Below are 21,833 nucleotides of genomic sequence, written 5' to 3'. Positions count from 1 at the left end.
TTCTGGATTGATTGATTGATGAATGAAACTGAAATTGTGTGCATACTAGTAATAATACTAGTATATTTATATTAATACTAATATAAATATCAGTGTATTTTGGTCCTTTGTGTTCTCAACAATAGGAAAGCATTTAATAAATATATGTTTGAGCTCATTTTTGGAAAATACAAACACTTTTGAAAGGGTTTGTGTCGAGTAACTGAAGGTCCATCAGCCCCCACCCTAAGAGTGTTTTCACCAACTTTCATCACAAAGTTACACCCTTGTGTAACTATATATATCAATATATCAAGGTAGAAAATATTACTAACCAAAAAAGTAAAACTGTCATATGGAAGAGAATTAGGGCACTGAAAAAAAAATTTGTAACAGATTTTTAAATATTATTTTAGTTTAATATGGGGAAAAAAGTCAGAATACTGACTTCAGTCTCAGAATTCTATTTTTTTTTTTTTTTTTGCAGAATTCTAACTTTAATCTCAGAATTCTGACTTTTTTCTTAGAATTATCAAATATGTGAGTTGTTTGAGAGGGCCAGTGACACATTGGTGGAAAATTACGAAATTAGGCGACTTTTTACGTGCCCGAGGGGTCCCTGGTGATGCTATTTCATTAATGGAAGAGCAGAAGGTGATTAAAACAAGAGAACTAGTTTAGTCTCTAAAACAGATATGGCTTGATGCTAACATGTTTGTTAGCTGTCAGGATTCATTTAGAATTCTGAGATTAAAGTCAGAATTCTGAGATTAAAGTCAAATTTCTGAGATGAAAGTCATAATTTTCAGATTAAAGTCAGAATTCTGAGATTAAAGTCAAATTTCTGAGATGAAAGTCATAATTCTGAGATTAAAGTCAGAATTCTGAGAAAAAATTCAGAATCTTAAGAAAAAAGTCAGAATTTTGAGAAAAAAGTTAGAATTCTGAGATTGGAGTTAGAATTCTGAGAAAAAAGTGAGAACACTGACTTTTTTCAGTATAAAGTCAGAATACTGACTTTTTTCTTATACTGAAATAAAATTGTAAAAATCAGTTAACTTTTTTAATTTTTTTCAGTGGCCCTAATCCTCTTCCGTACTCTCAGGATATACACATGCTGAAATGATATTACTTTAATAGAGTGTAAAAGGAAGAAGACCGACCCATGTCTACGTAGGTGTTTTGAACCAGTTCGTACCCTCCCACTTTTGAAGCCAGGAAATTGCGGTTGCTTAGCAAGTTTCTTATCCGCGGAGAAAAGTTTGAAGAGGTCTTCTCGCGGCTCACTTGGGGCTAAATTTATTCACCGAGGCTTTTTACTAACTATTTTCCCAAAAGAAGACCAGTAAGAACCGTGTAAAGATGTCGGTCGCAGGACTTAGGAAGCAATTCTTCAAAGCCAGTCAGGTAAACGGACTGTTTCCTCAGACATTAGCCAATTGTTCGCTGCTCTTCTACTTATTTCTGCACCACTAGCTTGATGCTAGTCGGTTAATTAAGATAGAACAAGCTTTCAAAAGCCGGAATAAAAATAACAGAAAACAACCAGACACATAAATATAGCAAAAACCTTAAAACGGACACCTTTTTAAATTAGTCTGAAATGTGCTAATCTCAGGTTTAACTAAACTTTAAAGGCTCTGCTCAGCATAGTTTGTCTGTTATTTATCGTGTTTCTTTATCGTGAGTTTATAACTTATTTTAATATATTTCGACTTAATATATAAAATTACCGTTGGTATTAATTTTGTATAATTTGTCACCGAGTTTCCTTTTAACTAAATGCTCATTAACTTAAAGGGCCCAGGATTAGCACCATCTGTTCGAGGGGTTTATCTCCCCCATATCAGACATGGAGGGTTTCAGGCATTCCTGTAACGATGGGGTTTTAGTTTTTCTAGATTTTTAAGGTTGAAAAGTAAATTTGATATCACAGTTATCCTAGTGGTTGTTTGACAGTTGAGGTAATTTGATGCAACAGAGCCCAAACTTGTTATTTCAGCTGAGTAATTTAAAAAACTTCAGATTTAAAAAGGTGCATTTTCTATAGTTCTCCAAATATGAATAATATAGATAGTGCCACTGGGTCTTTTAAATCCAACACAGCTTTCCCGAGTTTCTCTGACTTGTTATATTCCTGTAAACCTAAAGCACAGGTTGCTTTCAACTTTCTTCAGTCAGGTTTTAGGTTTTATTTGGAGTTGCTTCTAAATAGCAAAACTCAACTCATAGCATGGCTTTACCTGCAAAACCAGTAGCAGTGGTTTTGGTGGCTGCATTCTTTTCCAGTAGATGCCTGTATTTTGGCAGAACGTCATACAAATGAAGTAATTGCTCCATGCTTTGTTTATGGGTAGATACTCAGAGTCATGTGAGTGCTGTTTACAGTTCTTCCTACATTAGCTGATTTCACCCAAGGAAATCTGACTTGTCACGCTTAGGATTCCACAGATGCTGTAATGATGACTTCACCTAACTTTAATGTGGTCCTGTCATTGTTAAAGCTCATTTACTGGGATGAGTCAGTATGAAATCCTGTTTATAGTTCTTCCAGGTTAAGGGTTTGACCATCAGGCATATTTTGCAGCTGGCATTAGAGATAGTAATGGGTAGTTGTACTCAAGGTGTGCCCTTGTGCAACATTGCAATATGGCTTAATTAGATGTTTGTTTAAAGTTGAAGAACCGGATGTTGAAGCACGATCTGCATGAAAGGCATTAATTTAGCATCCAGATGTCTAAAGACAAATACCTCGTTAAAAAAGCTATTAGTAACTTTTTCATCTGGTTATAAAAGGAATGATAGTGGGGAAAAAAGGCGATAATATTGGGGTTTGTTAGAAAACTGCCTATCAACGGTTGTAATGCTAATGTTAAGAAGAATAACATAGTCTCATGCTGAAACATACGAAGAAAACAATAGTTGATCATTTAGAAGTGCCTCTAAACATTTGGTGGTTGAATGTTCAGAAACACAGCATGTTTGACTCGCTGGTTTGCATTCTCCAACTTTAAAAATAGGTTTTGATGTTGTTGTTCCCACAACAGACTGTTAAATTTTAGCCAGCCCCCCATTCTCTTCTCAGCTCTCTCTATGGCTTGCATTAAAATACTGTTTATTATCACCTCAGTGGAGATCTTGCATAAAAATGGCTCATTAGCATGAACCAAACACGGCATCTGCCCTGTTTATTTGAGCCTTATTTGACTGTAGGTTAGATGGAGCCGGCCCATGAACTGAGCTAAACATGTTTGACATGTGTTGGATGCACAGACTACTTAAAGACTACATGTTGGGGACTTTAGCCACATTCAACTGTTGTTAATCTGTTTAGTCTGCCATGCTCTGATACCTCTAAGAGCTGATTAACAGGCTTTTTTTTTTTTTTTTTTTGCTTTTTTTTTGCTGTCTGTAAAAATAGGTCAAAATTTGTAATGAGTTAATTCTATTTTCTTTCCCTAAATCCATCACAGGAGGAGGCTTTCATGTTTACAAAACAAGTCACCCAATGAGTTTTGCACAGTTATTTATTTTTATTGCAATCTAACCCATCAAACTACAAACATTTACCTTTCCAACAGTGTATAGCACATCGCTGTAGCACTTTTTACTAAGGAAGTAAAACCCATGCATTTCAGATGATATAACTTCCAGTCAATTGTGCCACCAGGCTGAATGTAAACTAGTGTTTCATACCAAACTTCAGTCTGAGACTTGAAATTGCAATATATATCTGCAACTTATGATTCTTTTTATTAATTATTCTGTATTCTATTGTTTTTAGATTAACTGATGATAATCTGATCGCAATAGGGTACCTTGAACAATAATTAATAGCTAAAACTACGCCATTTAATTCGTTCTGTATCAAACATTCATGGCGAAAACGGTTTTTCCAACTAAAATACGGTACAAAGTGTTTTTATTTTTTTTTACAATTCGGGTATAAATATATTGCTCTTTCAGCTAATGGCATGTTTAGAGTCTGCATTCTCTAGTTAATGATTAAACGATTACTATTAGTTGATTATTTCAATAATTGATTAATCATGATTAATTGCACTAACAGTTTCAGTCCTGTTGTAGAGTGATTTTTTTCTCTTTTTTTTCTCCTCCCCACATAAAGTAAACATACTTTATATGTTATTTGTTCTTTGCACTTCTTCAATTTATTTCATTTTGCTTAATAAAATTCATATTCCTCCATATGAAGATTAAGGGATACAGCTAAGTTTTGCACAGTGATACACTTAGATGATATTTCAATAGCAGAAGGAGTTCTCCAATAGAAATCAGCACTTTTATTCAAACAGATTCCATTTTATAAGGTAAAAACAATGTTATGTTGTGCCAAACAGCTCCACTTGGTACACTTATCATTAAATGTACTGTGAAACAAATGGGTTTTAACTGATTGAGTCCTAACTTCCTACAGTTATAGTCAAAATGTGGATTCATTTAGAATCTGATGCTTCTCCTGGATTGTCCCAAAAACATTTATGGAGTTTTGCACTGTTTATTTTGAGTTTGGAGGGCCCTTTTTTTTTCTTTAACCAAACAAAAACAGACACAGTAAAGCTGCAATACATGGAAAATTTCAAAATAAAAGCCTCCCATTGCCACTTTATCTACTGCCCTAATAACAGGGGAAAAGAGTAATTTAACGATTGGAAAGTCATCAAGTATCACTGCTGGGTCTGACCCTTTTCTCAACACACAACCCTGCTAGACTTTCAAAATAAGACTCCAGTGACCCTACACAATAAAAGCCTCTATATTATACTCCCCTATTAATTGATGCAAATGGCTCAGCATTATGACCCAAACTCTACCAGCTTGTTTCTATTAGACTCTAGGGACCTTTTCAAAACATACCCCAGAGCAAATTTCACAATAAAAGTCTCCCATTTACGCTCTAATACAGCATCTATTCACCCAATAACATGGAAAACCAGTGATTTCATATTTGGAAATGGATTCTATATCACTGCTGGGCATGACCCTTCCCTTGACACATATCCATGATAGACTTTCAAAATAAGACTAAAGGGAACCTACAAAATAAAAGCCTCTTCCTTACATACACTCATTCATTGTGCCGTATGGCTTGTAGCTATGACCCAAAGTCAACCAATTTCTTCAAATTACACTACCAAGGCCTGTTGACCACACACCTCAGTGCATATTTCTTAATCAGGTTCTAAGATTTACACTGTAATAAAGCATCTGCTAACCTTGTAACATGCAGCCTAAGCCTGCCAACGGAGCTTTCATTACCACAGCGGCTCGTAACATGCAGGTTCAATTTTTTGATAAATTCAGCTCCTTAAGTGGTATTAGCTGTCTTTCTATAAGCTTCTCTCTCTGTCCTTCCTCTGCTTCTCATGGTCAGTCTTGCACATAGGTTTGTAGATTTTCAATCCTCTAAGGATGACACTGTTTTCTTTATGCTGATCAACCGACACATTTTAAATAATTTTCCAATTGTTTTGCCAAGTCTTGACATTTCCACATATGATTTCAAAATGTTAATACTTATTCAATACCATTGTCCTCAACATTTTACTTCCCATCCTTAAACTACTAATTTTTTCTTCAACCAGATAAGATTAAAGTTTTTCTTTGTAATTTCTTTTCTACTTCAGCTAATTTCATACTTTTTAGCCTATGTTGTGAACTTTGGCTTCATTCTGCTCTGTTTCTGGACAGGAATTAAGCTTTTCTGTTTGCTGCTAATTCATAACACGCCTGACATGTTTCTGGAAAGTAGGTAAACCCCCCTTCAAAATTTCTTTATACATTTTTTCTAGAAACTTGGGAGACATTATATTAAGACCCTTCTAGTGCCCACATTCAAGACATTTTTTGATATCATGTATGGTTTGGCTGTGCAGCTTTTAAGATGAGTTTCTTTCTGCCATTTTACTGCCAAATGATTCTACCCTACAAAATCTTCAGATGATTCAATTGTTTTCTGCAGTTTTAAGTTTCTGATGACTTCCTATCACATTTTCATATGTTCTTCAGGTAATTTCAGCTTTTTTCATTCAGCAAAAGCATTCCCACTTTGATGTTTCTCCGAAACAGCTTTTTCTAGTAATAATTGAACTTTAGGTGGGATTGTCGACTACAAAGATTATTAGTTTGATAAATACATTGTCCATATTTGTAATTAATACCTTAACTTTTTGCATGCTAATCTAAAAAAACATTGTGTGTTCATAGTGGATTTTTCCATACTGCGCTACATAATTTAGTCCTGACGATCTCTGTTAGTATGGTTCTGAGAGTTTCAGTGAGGTTTCCTGAATAACATCCAGACTAACACGTATTGGGTCATCATTGTGGCTGGAAACAATATGTGACAGATGGAGTATATATAAAGTTATATTTTCTTCACAGTAAAACAAACTTTGGGATGTGGTTATCATGAAGGAAATCATAACGCATGTGCTGACCTGATGGAAAAAGGAAAAGCCATCATATGAACCTGATGTTCTCAAGTGCAATGCTTGCATTAGTCCGTTCCACATCCAGATGCTTGGAGGTTGTTTCTGGGTCGAGTCTATGATGCATGGTTCTGATCCAACGATGAGTCTTTGTATACGCCTGAAGAATCTATTAATTAGCTGACTTCCTCAGGATGTGAATTGTTACTTTGACTTTGGAAACAAATTAGATTTTGACATTTTTTCCTGATATTTATTCAGCAATGTTAAAGAAAATGTGAAACTAATTCATGAAATTGTAGAATATATTAAATTAAACCTAGAAATAGAAGAATTATTCAAAAAGATCAAATTAAATATTTAGTTTTACAATGTTAAAAGAATATAGAAAAAATGCATGTTTCTTACTAGTAAAAATTTGGAACCTAGGTCTCATTCTTTATGTCATATTTAAAGTAATGATGAGTAGATTTAGGGTTTAGTGATAAACTCTTTTGATTGTAGGATGAAAAAGTTTGTTCTGAATCACTTCGAACCTCACCAAACTATGACAGAGTGCCACAGCTTTTGTGTCCCTGGGCAAAACACTTCTCCCTTTTGATGTCTGTTTACAGGAGCTTCACTCTTGTCACTATGCCCCAGGGTAGCTGTGGCTACAATGTAGTTTGGCACCATCTGTATGATTGTGTTTTGGCATGACTGAATGTAGTGGAAAGTGCTTTCCCTTGACTTGAAATGGCACCGTCATAAGACAGGCAGTTGATCTAATATGAAAACTTCTACTAAATCGTCATTTGGACAATAAAATATTTTTAATGTCCCACCTTTATTCAGAAAACACAAATAATTACCATCAGAAGCCCTATCATTCAGCACTTCATTTATAAGAACAAAACGCTGTCAAGTTTTAACATTAAACCTAAGCTGCTTCTGCTGTTTTTTGTTTTTTTTATATATCACAGTAAACATGCACTCCTACTCAGTAATCACTAATGTAACCATGGACGTTGAAAGCTGGATTGTGTTATAACAAATATATAAGCAATTGTACTTGGAAGTAATGCTTTTACCTGATTTATGTCCACAGTTGATGAGTGAAAAGGTTGGAGGTGCTGAAGGAACTAAACTGGATGAAGACTTTAAAGAACTTGAACGGGTAATTACAGCCTGTTTATCTTGTAGTTTTTGATTTGTTGGAAATATCTGCACTATTAAGTAATGCCCCTGATAGTAATTGGACTTTTCTTTCCTTTTTGTCTTCCTATTTCCCACCAGAAAGCGGATGTTACCAGCAAAGCAGTAATGGATGTCATTACCAAAACAACGGAGTACTTGCAACCCAATCCTGCGTCCAGAGCTAAGCTCACCATGATGAACACAGTGTCCAAGATCCGAGGCCAGGGCCAGAGTAGTCCTGGTTATCCCCAGTCTGAGGCGCTTCTCGGGGAGGCTATGAATAAATATGGACGGGACATTGGAGAGGACAATAGCTTTGGTAAGACTGACAGGGTTTGAGGATGACGTGTTTGTTTGTTTACAAAGATAAGTTTTGAGCTGCACTCTACTTTTTTGTTTGTCTCTTTGACAGTTTTTTCCTCACCCTATGTCCTAATTGTTGATAAGTTAGCATGTTTTAGAGTTCTTTTAAATAAAGAGAAAAACATGATTATTTACCATATAGCTATATGTTTGCTTTTTAATTAAGAGCAAAACTCAGAAGTATTGGCCAGTTTAGTCCTAATTTGGAAAAAAAAAATATGATTTAGAAATGTCACGTCCCTGTTTGGCAAAAACATAAGACAACAACACTTAGTTAGGGTATTAATATTATTTGTACAGTTCGGAACCTTTGATTCAATCCTGATATTATTTTATGACATTATGGTTGCTTATCTTTAGAGTGCCACTGTTTGCTTCTATTTGCCTTTCAAATTAATGTTGATACAAACGGACTGTATTACTGATATTACTGATAAAGGATAGTTTGAAATGTGTTTCAATACAAACACGGCCTGTCTGTTTGTGTGTGTGTGTATATATATATATATATATATATATATATATATATACATACACACTTTTTATTCAGCTGTTGTCTGACTCCACCATAACCTGTTTTAGTATTTGCAACATTAGCCTCCAAAACCTTTGCAACTAGTGTCATGGTGGGCAGGACCGGTTTGTTTGGATGCAGTGTTGTTTAGTAGCTAACTGAGGCATCAAATCAACATTTTCCTGCCTAATGTTATACCACAGTAGAACAGAGAGGAAAAAGAGAGATAAAAGCTTATTTTGCAGCTATTAGCTATTGCTGGTGTTGCTTATGTTGTCCAGGAGGTTCAATAATAATCTTTTACTGATAGTGGAGCTTGACCTTCCTTTTTCGGTTGCTCACAAAAAATATTCACATTTCATTAGCACAGCTAGCATATGGCATTATCTAGCTGTTAGACGAAGGACCTCGGAACAACTGCTAACCTCGTCTGCCAAAGAGGGTCATGTATTTTTTCTATGGATTTACTCACCCTATTAGGAGAAGTTTTATGAAGTTTCTGTATTTTTCACCAGATTTTAAAAAACTCATTTTCTCACCTTTAATTGAATTGAGATGAGGATTATTTAGTAAACAGAGGCATCTTTGTTGTTTTGCTTTAAAACCTTTCTTACACTCATACAAAAACAACCTCAAACACTTGGGCTGTGGTGGGTAGAACAGGACACCAGAAACTCAGAGGAGGTGCCTAACCCTGATACTTCTTCTAGAGAGATTTTATGTTCAGATTAACAATTAACGAGTGAGAATTTCATGTAAGCCTAGAAAAGGAAAATAAAATACAATTGGCTTTTTTCATCGTCTATCACCTTTTTTTTTATTTTTACTCCAGCCTCCGGCCACCCCAGCTCAACCACATAACTTGATAAGTGGCAATCTTTTTGAAAAAACCTGGTCTGATTTGGAGACACAGCATCCATCCCACTTTGTGTGGCGCAGCTCTTCTTTCTATGAATCTGGCAAAATGTATTATTCCTCCAAAACCCTGACAGTCCAGGGTGCAGAAAAGTACCACATTTAGGCCCCGTTCGGACGAGGTCAAAACGAACACGAAACGCTAATATTTTCCAGAACGTTTGTTGTAAAGACGGAGACGTAAAATAAATGTGATCGTCCACACGAATGCATGAAAACGCTGCAAAATGTATGCCAGGCCTGTAAGTGGCACTGTGGTGCCGAAGCAAAAATAGGCGACGAAATGTTGGGCATGCGCACTAATATTTATACATGGTTGCCCTGCAGGTCCATTTTCGTGGTTCAGTCAAATTCAGGTGCTGAACTATGTCGTTGATATTGCTCTGTTCTTCCTGGAGATATTCCAGAAGAAGAAGATTCTGTTGTAAGCCCGACAGCAGGGTGAGTAGCATGAGCAGCAACTATTCAACACAGTACGGCGCCATTGTTGTTGTAATACTGTGTCGCGCATGCGTGTTTAGAGGGGACGCTATGACCCATGCGTGTAAGAAAAAAATGCGGTTAGAGCTTAAAGATGGAAACGCGAAAACGGCATTTCAAAATCTTCCCACTCTGAAGGCTTAATAAAAAAAAGATTGTTTACAGACCCCCGAAACGCCGGCTTCGTGTGGATGAGAGGCTGGTTTGGGGAAAAATTTGTGCGTTTAGGCCAGGGTTTGGCTTCGTGTGGACGGGGCCTTATACTACCCTTGAAAAACCATGCCGAGACCGGTCCGAGCTCAGTAACTGAGATAACTTATCGCGTGTAAATGGAAAGCAAACTGAACTGAACCGAGCTAGACACAACCGAACCGCGCTAACTACAGACCAGTTCCAGATGTGGACTGGCTCGGTTTTCCAGAGAGAACCGAGCGCATGAGCAGAATGCGTCATCTCCGTTTGGCTGCACATCCTGATTCACACTCCATGCCAGTAGTTGGCGGTAATGCCCCTCCGGAAGTTGCTTTACGACCTACACAAAACAGAAGAAGAAGAACAACTATAAACAATAATCGAAATCTTCTCCACGCAACATTTTAAATAATGGCATTTTAAATGATAACACCGAAGTACAGCAATAATAATCAAGCATAACTTCCTGAATGTGACGGGCGCCGCCATTTTGATTTTGCTTGATTCCCTCCTTCTTCGTCTTCTTCTTCTTGTGTTTGATGGCAATTGACAAACAACTTTTTTTGCATTACCGCCACCAACTGCTTGATTTCCTCCTTCAATACTGGCAGTAATACCGCAGCTCGTCACTAGGAGGCGAGGAGTCGAGGAACCGAGATAGCGTGATGTGTAAACGGTCGTCAGAGCCGAGCTCGGACCGGTCTCGGCCAAAATCAAGTCAAGTTTTTCCATTAATATTAATAGTTTTACTTAGATCAAACACATTTAGTGTCAAACAGGACAAGGAACTGGAATAAAGAATCAAAAGTCAGATTAAAGTCTAACTCCTGGTCCTTATCTAAATAAAAAAAATACTAATCAATAATTGCTGATACTGTATTGATGATTGATTTTTTTTTTTTTTTTTTTTTTTTTTTTTTTTTAAGCCTCTTTCTTACCATTTTCCCATTTTAGCTGCTTCCATTTTTCCATCAACTTTGACTCTATTTCTGGAGAAGCCACCCTAACGTTCTGCCGTGGGCGTGGTTTTGCACGTGTGCCAAAAGCTTTGCGTTCTCCTCTGATCAGACCTCTTGCTCATACGTGCTCACTCCCTCCTCCATAAACTTAGAGTCCTTTGCTCTTTTCAACTGTTTTCTTTCTTTCACTCTTAAATCAAGATTACTCTCCAAGGCGGGCGCACAGCTTTGCTTTATGTGATATCAGTGGATTCCACTCATCTCAGATGTATTTGTTTCCTTTCACTTGACTTGTGCGCTCGTTTGATTTAATCTATCTCATAAAATATAAATATGAAACGCATGAGGTGTGTGATTCCATTTTAGGGAAATGTGAAAGAATCTGAGATGTATCCATTATTCAGTGCCTGCTGAAGAGGATTATGCATTTGTGAAGAGGTTGATTAATCTGTGTTTAAACAGATATATATATATATATATATATATATATATATATATATATATATATATATATATATATATATATATATATATATATATATATATATATATATTATTGGTGCTAATGTCCATTAGTTTTTATATTTAAACAGAGCAGTCATGACATACATTTTTTAATTTCTATTTTATATTTAGGTGGAGCTCTGGTGGATGTTGGAGATGCGATGAAGAGGCTGGCTGAGGTCAAAGACTCTCTGGATATTGATGTGAAGCACAATTTTATTGACCCAATGCTGGCAGTCGCTGACAAGGATATCAAAGATATTCAGGTAGAATCAAGATGCAATGTGTTTCTGCACCCATAGGCTAGATAGGCTTCAAGCTGTGGGATTTGCACTTTCTGTGTATGCAACATTTTTACACCCAACTTCCTAATTATGTGTTTTAAACCCTCAGCACCACTTGAAGAAGATGGAAGGCCGCCGTTTGGACTATGATTATAAAAAGAAACGGCAAGGTAAAATCCCGGATGAGGACATTAGGGTGGCCCTGGAAAAGTTCCACGAGTCCAGAGACCTCGCCGAAAGCTCCATGCATAGTCTGCTGGAAACTGATGTAAGTTTATGCAATGTCTCCACTATCATTACTTTTATTTCTTCACATAAATGGATATTACATATGCTTCCATTTAGGTTCTTTTAAAGCTTGTTAGCAGATGTTTAGTTTTAGGTGGCATTTAGAAGAGTCCACTAAAAACTTCATGGAGAACATAACTAAGTAGTTTGAGCTCAAGAAGCAGCCTGCCAAATGATTAGGCTTTATTATCAAAATTGTGTAGGTAAAGTAATAAACTGAGATGTTTTTATTGTCTGGTAAAATATTCTGTTGGGTTTTTATAATTTTTCCAATTCTGGAAAGGTGAGAGAAGGCAGAGGATAGATTTTGAAGAAATGTTGGAATTGCCAGTCTTTATTAGCTTCCCTTTACATTTACTTTCTTTCTTATTTAGATTAAGATGAAGTTCTTCATGTTTAAGTTGACACATCAAAGTCGGATTTTGTGTTCAACTAATTTAACATGTTGCTTCCACAGATAAATCTATGCTGATTTAAAAAAGGTAGCCTCTAGACCAAAGGGGTCAAACTGCAGTCCTCACAGTTTAATGTTCCTCAACTTCTAGATTAATTTCCGCTTCAGCTTACAGGAATGAAATATAAGCTCATTAGCAGAGCTCTCTGGAGCTTTTCCGGCAATCTAATGAGGCAGCTTACCCTTTTGATTTTACTCATGGATTATAAGTCCTAGTCTAGGACTTTTGACTGGATCCATTTCTAAATGGGAGCAGTTTATTTTAGTTTTTTTTAAGTCAAAGAATCTGAATGTTATTGGATAATCTAGAGCAGGTTTACCATATTTAAAAATGAAACTAGTTATACATTTTTTTTTTTAGAAGTGACAAAATTGAAATCTAAATCTAAAACAGAAATCTATTAAATAAATGTTTGTTCATGTAACTGGCCAGTATGATGTAGAAACTACAAGAAACACTTAAAGTAGAATAACAATGGAAATTTTCTAGTTGGAAACTTGAAGGAACCCTGTCAATAATGAGGGATTTTAGGCCACAAAATAATTTGGACAAACAGTCCAATCGGTAAATTAGAGTCCTAGGGATTTCTAATGTATTTATTTATTTAGACTTCTTAGTTGGAACATGGCGATTATAATCTGTACAAAGGATCAAAATGGCAGCGCCTTTGATGGCAGCGATGCCTTGGACACTACGTTCCCCCATGCATAATGTCTTTGTTTTGTCTTTTCTGTGTTTTTTGTCTTCTTGGATGGACTACACTGAAATGTAATTTCCCTTTGAGATTAATAAAATATTGTCGAAATCCTGATAGGGACATTTTCAAGTATGAAAAGTTAAATAGGTTGGGGTTGCAAAGACTTTTGTGTCCCAGGTTACGAAATAAAACACCTCTGTTATTATTTTACATTTGCTAAGATAATTTAATATAATCTGTTTTCATAGAAGCAACTATAGCTGCAGCATAGCCATGATTTTCATTTATTCAGAGCAAGTTTTCTTTACCGTTTTTAACTTAAACATTTAAAAAATGCATGACATTAAAAAACAAATTAACCAAACCCTTCTGAATACGATATAGAGCATGGTTTAATCAAGACACATATGTTCACATTTCCATGACTAAATGAAGCAATAATAATTGTATAAACTACATACAAGTACAAATATTTTGTTTTATTTATGTCTGTTACATGGAATTCAGTCAGTGAAACAGGTTTTTGGTGACAGCCTTAATCAGCTGACCCGTCTCTGTTTTTTTCCATGGTGACTTGCTGCAGGCAAAGCTTGTCAAACCAGATTTTTTGCTCGTGTTTACTGTGTTTATGTCTCTTCCAAGTGAATGAAATCATTGTGGTTCTTGTGATAAACACATAAGACTAAGATCTCATAGTCTTGGAAAAGAAATATCTTGAAGAAGTGTCTGGTGCTGCTACTGTTTTCCTTTTTATCTTGATCACTTTGAAATGTTCTGTCACTTCACTTGTAGGTGGAGCAGGTGAGTCAGCTGGCTGCCTTTGTGGATTCCCTGTTGCAGTACCACAGGCAGGCCACAGAGATCCTGGAGGAGGTCACAGGGAGACTGAGAGAAAGGTCAGCTCCTCCACTGTTGTTTGGAAACAGTATGTTTACTTTATTAAAGTCCTGTCCTTAAACATTAATTTATGGTTTTATTGTATCATAACATATTTGTTTGGCTTTTAAGATTCTACATTAACTTTCAACACAACCTTGTTGCTTACAACATATGGGATTATTTTTGTGTTACAACTTTTTCATTAGTCGTACACTATTAACCATGATCTGTTGCCTTAATGTTTATATTCAGGTAAAATTTTTCATGTAATAAAACTAAACAACATCAATATTCAAAGAAATCGCTATAATATTTTTTTGTAATACTTATAAAACTTTATTTGAAAACTTTAACATGATAAAGGAAGCTGACAAAGAGATTAAAGGGAATAATTGTAAAACTGCAGTCTCTTTACTTGGCTCCCGCTCAGCCAGTTTAGCTCCACTCCTATTTCCTGATATCGTGACCCAGTTCTTCAGGAAAGTCTACAAACCTTGTGGTGACTCACTTACATGAATGCTATTTTTCTTCTTATTCAGTTCACCAAACTGATTTCTAACCCAGCAAAGCATTTCAAGGCTAAAACCTTTCATACAAACACTCTGGCATTAGATTACAGGTGCTGGTCATAAAATTAGAATATCATGAAAAAGTAGATTGATTTCAGTAATTCCATTTAAAAAGTGAAACTTGTATATTATATTCATACATTACATACAAACTCATATATTTCAGATGTTTATTTTGTTTAATTTTGATGATTACAAATGACAACAAATGAAAATCTCAAATTCATCATATCAGAAAATTAGAATATTACTGAAGACCAATAAAAACAAAGGATTTATAGAAATGTTGGCCAACTGAAAAGTATGAACATGAAAAGTATGAGCCTGTACAGCACTCAGTATTTAGTTGGGCCTCCTTTGGCCTGTATTACTGCAGCAATGCGGCGTGGCATGGAGTCGATCAGTCTGTGGCACTGCTCAGGTGTTATGATAGCCCAGGTTGCTCTAATAGTGGCTTTTAGCTCTTCTGAATTGTTGGGTCTGGTGTATTGCATCTTCTTCTTCACAATACCCCATAGATTTTCTATGGGGTTAAGGTCAGGAGAGTTTGCTGGCCAATTAAGAACAGGGATACCATGGTCCTTCAACCAGGTACTGGTAGCTTTGGCACTGTGTGCAGGTGCCAAGTCCTGTTGGAAAATGAAATCTGCATCTCCAAAAAGTTGGTCAGCTGCAGGAAGCATGAAGTGCTCTAAAACTTCCTGGTATGTGGCTGCGTTGACCCTGGACCTCAGAAAACACAATGGACCAACACCAGCAGATGACATGGCACCCCAAACCATCACTGACTGTGGAAACTTTACACTGGACTTCAAGCAACGTGGATGAAGTGCCTCTCTTCTTTTCCTCCAGACTCTGGGACCTTGATTTCCAAAGGAAATGCAAAATTTACTTTCATCAGAGAACATGACTTTGGACCACTCACCAGCAGTCCAGTCCTGTTTCTCTTTAGCCCAGGCAAGACGCTTCTGACGCTGTCTGTGGTTCAAGAGTGGCTTGACACAAGGAATGCGACAGCAGAAACCCATGTCTTTCATACGTCTGTGTGTGGTGGTTCTTGAAGCACTCACTCCAGCTGCAGTCCACTCTTTGTGAATCTCCCCCACATTTTTGAATGGGTTTTGTTTCACAATCCTCTCCAGGGTGCGGTTATCTCTCTTGCTTGTACACTTTTTTCGACCACATCTTTTCCTTCCCTTCGCCTCTCTATTAATGTGCTTGGACACTGAGCTCTGTGAACAGCCAGCCTCTTTAGCGATGACCTTTTGTGTCTTGCCCTCCTTGTGCAAGGTGTCGATGGTCGTCTTTTGGACAACTGTCAAGTCAGCAGTCTTCCCCATGATTGTGTAGCCTATAGAACTAGACTGAAAGACCATTTAAAGGCTTTTGCAGGTGGTTTGAGTTAATTAGCTGATTAGAGTGTGGCACCAGGGGCCATCAATTTTGAACCTTTTCACAATATTCTAATTTTCTGATATGATGAATTTGAGATTTTCATTTGTTGTCATTTGTAATCATCAAAATTAAACAAAATAAACATCTGAAATATATGAGTTTGTATGTAATGTATGAATATAATATACAAGTTTCACTTTTTAAATGGAATTACTGAAATCAATCTACTTTTTCATGATATTCTAATTTTATGACCAGCACCTGTATGTGTTTTGTACAGATTTCAAAATTAGTTTAAAGACACAACTTAACATTAGATCTGGTAGATTAGGTTACTTTGGCAGGCTTCTATGTTGTTTAGCAACCTTTACTACCCTGAATATATTTCATCGAGACCATTTTTTCCCCATAATCCTTGCAAATAAATGTGTTGTACAGGGATAAAAGTCTTTAATCTGAAAGAGTTTTTTTTTTTTTTTTTTACCTTTTCATTTATCTTAGAAATAAAACCTCCAAAGTGTGTCAAATATTTGTCTTCAGAGAACCAGATTTTTCTGGAAAAACTTAAAGCCCAATGGGCATGGAAAGGACACAGATCCTGACAAATCCAAGCTTTAACATTTGCAAGGACTTTTTCCACAGCCAAAAAAACGTGTGAAAAAAGATATTTGGTGAGATGAGACAAAAACTCTACTCTATGGCCTGTGTGGAAAAAGTACTCCAAACTTTCTTTAGTAATTACAGTGAAGCTGGATTGAACTAAATACGGGACAAACCTCAAAGAAAACCTGTTATGGGCAGCAATCCTTAGTCATATTTTAGAACGGTCTAGTCAAAGTCTGGATCTAAATCCTTTATAGAAGCTGTGAGAATAGGCATGCTACTATTCTCTAAATGAAAGGTAGTTATATACATTTCTGACTCAATAGTTTGGAATAAAGGTGAATATCATACTTTTTGTAGATTTTGTCCTCTGAAAACTATCATTTTCCCTCCACTTAACAGTTGTGCATTACTTTGTGTTGTTTCTCTGGTAATCTCAGTTAAATGCATTCAAGTCTGTTTAAAAGCTGTAGGAATGAATACTTTTGATAATCACTATAGAATCAAATTAAAGAACAATAATTATATTCTTCTTAAGATTTTAGAGGGAAAATACAAACCTCCAAAAATATGGAAAAGTAAAAAATATTTAAGTAGAACAAGTTAACATGAAGTATTTTTGCGTAAATTAGAATAAAAAAAAATAGTGGGATGATGTGGTTGATTTTCAAATGTATTTTTCCTTTACAATAAGTTTAATTCTGCTGCGTGAAGAGGAGCAGATACCACATGAGAAGAGATAGACTTATATTTTAAAACGGTGCCCTTTTCTTTGACTAAAGGGAGGAAAAGCTACATGTTTCAAAACCTCTACCAAGGTTGATAAACTTCTGATTGACTCCTTTTTCAGTTTTGCTGAAATCAGAAAGCTTTTACAGTGATTTAGAAATAAATTAATATAATTTCTGTCCTTTTGTTTTGATTCTATGCAGGGTAAATGAAGCAGAGTCCCGTCCAAAGCGTGAATTCAAACCTAAACCCAGGCAATCCTTTGACTATGGAGACCAGGAGAACTCGAACGGAGCACATGCTTCTTTTAGCCCACCAGCATACACATCTGGTAAAAACACTATCATTGTATTTTACTTGATCTTTGTGAGCACATGCAAAGGCCCGGTCCTAGAAAATTACATTGCACATCCACATCACTCCTCTGACAGATTTATTTCCTTTTCTGCAACATTAAGCAGCCCAAGCACACTATCCACCCGCTCCGGTCCAAAGACCCTCCATCAGGAACAAGCCGCGTGAGTGGACAGAAGGAGAATACCTCTCAATTAACAACAAAACTTGACTGCATTTATTTGCTGCACTTGTGTGTGGGGCAGTGACACACTGATCTGGCCTAATCACTAACTCAGATTAATGTTTATTGTGAAAACTGATCCTTTTTAGCAAAGCAAAAAGGTAAAAGGGAAACAAGTATTAACTATTCCTCAGATGTATGGGATCCCCAGAAACTCTCATGATATAATTTCTGTTTTATAGTCACTGGAACATCTTAAGCCAAGTTCATAAAGGGTAGAGTATAAATCTGGCTGGATTTTATACATCTGACAACTTCTTCACTGACCGCTGATGTTTCTAATACTCCAAATAAATCATTTGTCTTTAAAAGTGTTTATCACATTGGTGTTCTGACTTTGAGCTTCTTTGTTTTTAATCTAATAACTAATAAGTCATAACATTTCTCTTTCTGTTTAATACCTTAAGTTGATGTTTTGTTGGACGCCTTTTAAATGTTACTCTAGTGACACCTTGTGTCAATGTTTCTTGAAAAAGTTTCTTCCACCTCAGTTGAGGGGAAAGGGTCAGAAGTTTACATCCACCCATTACTGCAATGATTTTCACCCTTATACTGACTTACTTTGTTGTTTTTCTGCTGGTATATTAGTTATACAGCAATGATTTGAATACATTAATTAAAGTCCCCAATTCTGAATTAAACCCAGAATTTATCTTCTAGATAAATTTACCTAAAATGTACAAACTTTAACAAGCATGATTCTGGTTTGATATTTTAACCAGCATTTTTGGAAGAGTTCATTTAAGTGGGTCCTTTTCTATTAGATGTGGCTCTTAAATAATCTTGAATTAACATCAGGTAAGGATATATATGTATAATAATAATTATAACTTTATTAATCTCACATTGGAGAAATTTACCTCCGCATTTAACCCATCCCCTTGGGGAGCAGTGGGCTGCCATCGTGGGACGCCCGGGGAGCAGTGTGGGGTTAAGGGTCTTGCTCAGAGACCCAGAAACTCGGAACCAAAGGAATGGAAGAATCTGTAACCATATTTTGGAGTCTTTGTGGATGAGAGAAAATTTCCAAATGATTAAAAGCTTTAAGGCAGATTATATGGAGATGTAAACTTCTGATCGACATTTTAATAGCTGGACTGTTTGTTTTCTATTTCCCTTCTTGCATCTCTGATCTTCCGTCGATGTCTTTGCTTAGGAGAGCCGTGCTGCAAAGCCCTGTATGACTTTGTGCCAGAAAACGAAGGAGAGCTGGGCTTCGAGGAGGGGGACATCATCACGCTGGTCAGGCAAATCGACGAGAACTGGTTCGAAGGAAGACTCCGCGGAGAATCTGGGTTCTTTCCCAACAACTATGTGGAAGTAATTGTGCCCCTGCAACACTAACCCAAGGACAGCAATAAGAAAACATCAGAATGAAGCAGAATGGGGGAAGATGAAGGTTGAAAGATATCTTATCATTACATGATAAAAGTGACAAAGAAATGAAATATTTTTTCTGTATGTTTTGGATCTTTTGAGGAAAAAGGAGAGCCTTATTTTCTATTAAGGTTGAATTAGTTTGCAAACATGACACTATGGACAATTGGTGGGTCAATGAGAAAAGTGATGCATATTTTCCAGGTGCATTTGTAATATCCTGAGTCTTTATAAACAATAAATCTGCACCTCTGCACTTTGTACATAGCAGCTCCAGCTGAACACTAAACAGAAAGAAACATGATAGATGTGCATCAGGGTATGACGACGTTCTTTGATTTATCCAGAGCATCTCCTGTGTATGTGAATATTGGAACCACACAAAATCATTTTGGCTTTTTTTGTGTTTCTGTTTTAACCTCTTTGTCTGCACACTTGAGCACTAACAAAGAAGACACTACAGGGAGTGTTTGACATTACTAGACCTATGAGGCTATCTTATACTGCCATCTGGTGGTTCTATGTGAGGGGTCATTCCTGGCTTTGGATCTGTGATTAAGTAATAAATCTGAGATATTTAAGCAGTCCATGTGGGATATTTTAGCATAAAAAAGAGACGCTCTGTGATGACACTATTACATTTATCACACTAAGGATGCTTAAGCTTGACTTGGAAGTCAGGGGTTAGATCTGAGAAACTCCTCATGAGCTGAGTAGCTTTTAGCTGCTGGTTTGAAAACCGGTTTTGGTGCTAATATTTGCAATACAAGCTAATGACAAAGACTTTATCTCAGTTGTATGTGTTCCATGCCTTAGAGGAACTTGTTAACTAATTAGTGTCACTGATTGAAATGAAAACAAAAGGTTAGAAATAAAACATGCTGACAACTTTAACTATAGTTCAGATGAGCGGCAGCCATGTTGGATGCAGAATCCAGGGCTGCTCTGGGCCTTCGAGCTTCATGTAGCGGTCTAGTTTTATTTCCTGGGAACTTGGAAATCCAACTTGCAGACACAAACCTAAAGCACCATGATGATCGTTTAGTTGCTATATTGAAACATGAATAATAAATAATCTAAAAACGCTCCTATTCTAATTGAAAATGATAACGTGTTTGCTCACATATAGATAACATCTGATGTTAGAGCAGATGGTCGTATTCTATCCAGACTAATTTGAAGTTGGCATAAAATATGGAGACCATTTAGATCTAGTCTATATAATGAGTAATTTCACCAAACCCGACTTGATTGCGTTATGTTCCTTTATTTTCTCAGGCTCAACTGATGCTGCTGGCAGCGTCACTGAAGTTTTTCAGGGCTCTCTTTTTTTTCTTTTTGTGCGTTTGGGAATTTTCTATCTATGATGTGTTCTTACTCAGCTTTGTGTAGGCTTGGCTTTGATTTGGAGCATGGAAATGTATGGTGATGTGAGCTTGGCGTTGCTGTACCTGCCTCTGCTTTCAGACCTAAACTGTGCACCAGAGCTGACGGAGGATTTTATCTGCCTGTGATTGTGCACTCAGTTTCCAAATAACAAGGAAGATCTTTCCACAATTGCTGGTTTCAGTTCCAGTTAAGCCTATTACAAGCAGACTGTGAACTGTCACGGTCTGTGCTGTTTGTTAAAATGCCAACTTTCTCCTCTTCTCATGATCCCCTTGTTAGACTGCCCCATGCCCCGCTCATCTTTGCCATCTCTATTTAATGTGCAAGTGGAACAGACAGGTCTTTTTCTGCAGAGAAGGGGACACAGCGGTGGATTATGCCCTCCCCCACCACTCTATTCAGCACCTGCCCCCTTCCTCATTATCTGTCCCGTCCCAAACCCACGATGCCTCTCATGCTCAATTCCGTATGCATACTTTATATTACATCCACACTGCCTGTCCTTCTGCAGACCTCTTAATGTGTCTGTTATTAGCAGTGTGTTTAGGACCCTCGATCTGTGGTTCAGGTGTGGCTTTACATGCCTCATTAAACTAAACCAAAACCCCTTGAGGAGGCAGAAGGTCTTCAGCTCAGTTTGGATCATCTAGATGACAAATGATGTCATAGAACAAAGGGCTAAGATCAGTTATTGTGGGCGATTCAGCAGACATGATCAGTTTTGCAATTGAAGTATTACCAGCTTTAAAGCATTATTTCATTATGCACGTTCTATGAAAGATGATCATTTTCTTGTGTGTATGTATCTTTGTAGAAAGCTTCGGAATTGATCAGTACTTGTTTCTGTAACTGTGATGCTTTTGGAAGGGTAAATGTGGGATTATCCTGGATTATCTCCAAAATGTGTGGATTACCTCCATACCAGTTGAAGTGTAATCTTGTGTGTTTTATTGTCCATGAATGGATTCTGTTCTTTCTCTCCAATAAATGGTAAATATTTGTTTCCCCTCAGAGAGTAGTTTTATTATTTTAAGAAAATTGGTCATTTAGCTGTTGGTGT

General features: G+C 36.7%; 1 protein-coding gene across 3 annotated transcripts; it reads left to right on the top strand.

Moving 5' to 3' along the window:
• Positions 1-1,183: 1,183 nt before the first annotated feature.
• LOC119773588 (endophilin-A2-like) lies at positions 1,184-21,784 on the top strand. Of its 3 annotated transcripts, none has more exons than XM_038270648.1 (9): positions 1,184-1,386; positions 7,516-7,584; positions 7,704-7,923; positions 11,664-11,797; positions 11,925-12,083; positions 14,048-14,151; positions 17,634-17,761; positions 17,892-17,948; positions 19,164-21,784. In XM_038270648.1, exons 1-9 carry the CDS (start codon positions 1,342-1,344, stop codon positions 19,349-19,351), a joined length of 1,104 nt encoding a protein of 367 aa, XP_038126576.1. In that variant the 5' UTR covers positions 1,184-1,341; the 3' UTR covers positions 19,352-21,784. The 3 variants fall into 3 exon arrangements, with proteins under 3 accessions (XP_038126576.1, XP_038126584.1, XP_038126569.1); XM_038270641.1 differs by having other exon boundaries at positions 1,185-1,386; positions 17,889-17,948; XM_038270656.1 differs by lacking the exon at positions 17,892-17,948.
• The last annotated feature ends 49 nt before the right edge of the window (positions 21,785-21,833 follow it).

The sequence above is a fragment of the Cyprinodon tularosa genome, unplaced genomic scaffold (genome assembly GCF_016077235.1).
Source record: "Cyprinodon tularosa strain WSP-4 unplaced genomic scaffold, ASM1607723v1 ctg12, whole genome shotgun sequence".
Lineage (NCBI taxonomy): Eukaryota > Metazoa > Chordata > Actinopteri > Cyprinodontiformes > Cyprinodontidae > Cyprinodon > Cyprinodon tularosa.
The sequence above is the reverse complement of the archived record's forward strand: the minus strand, read 5'-3'. Positions and strand labels throughout refer to the sequence as shown.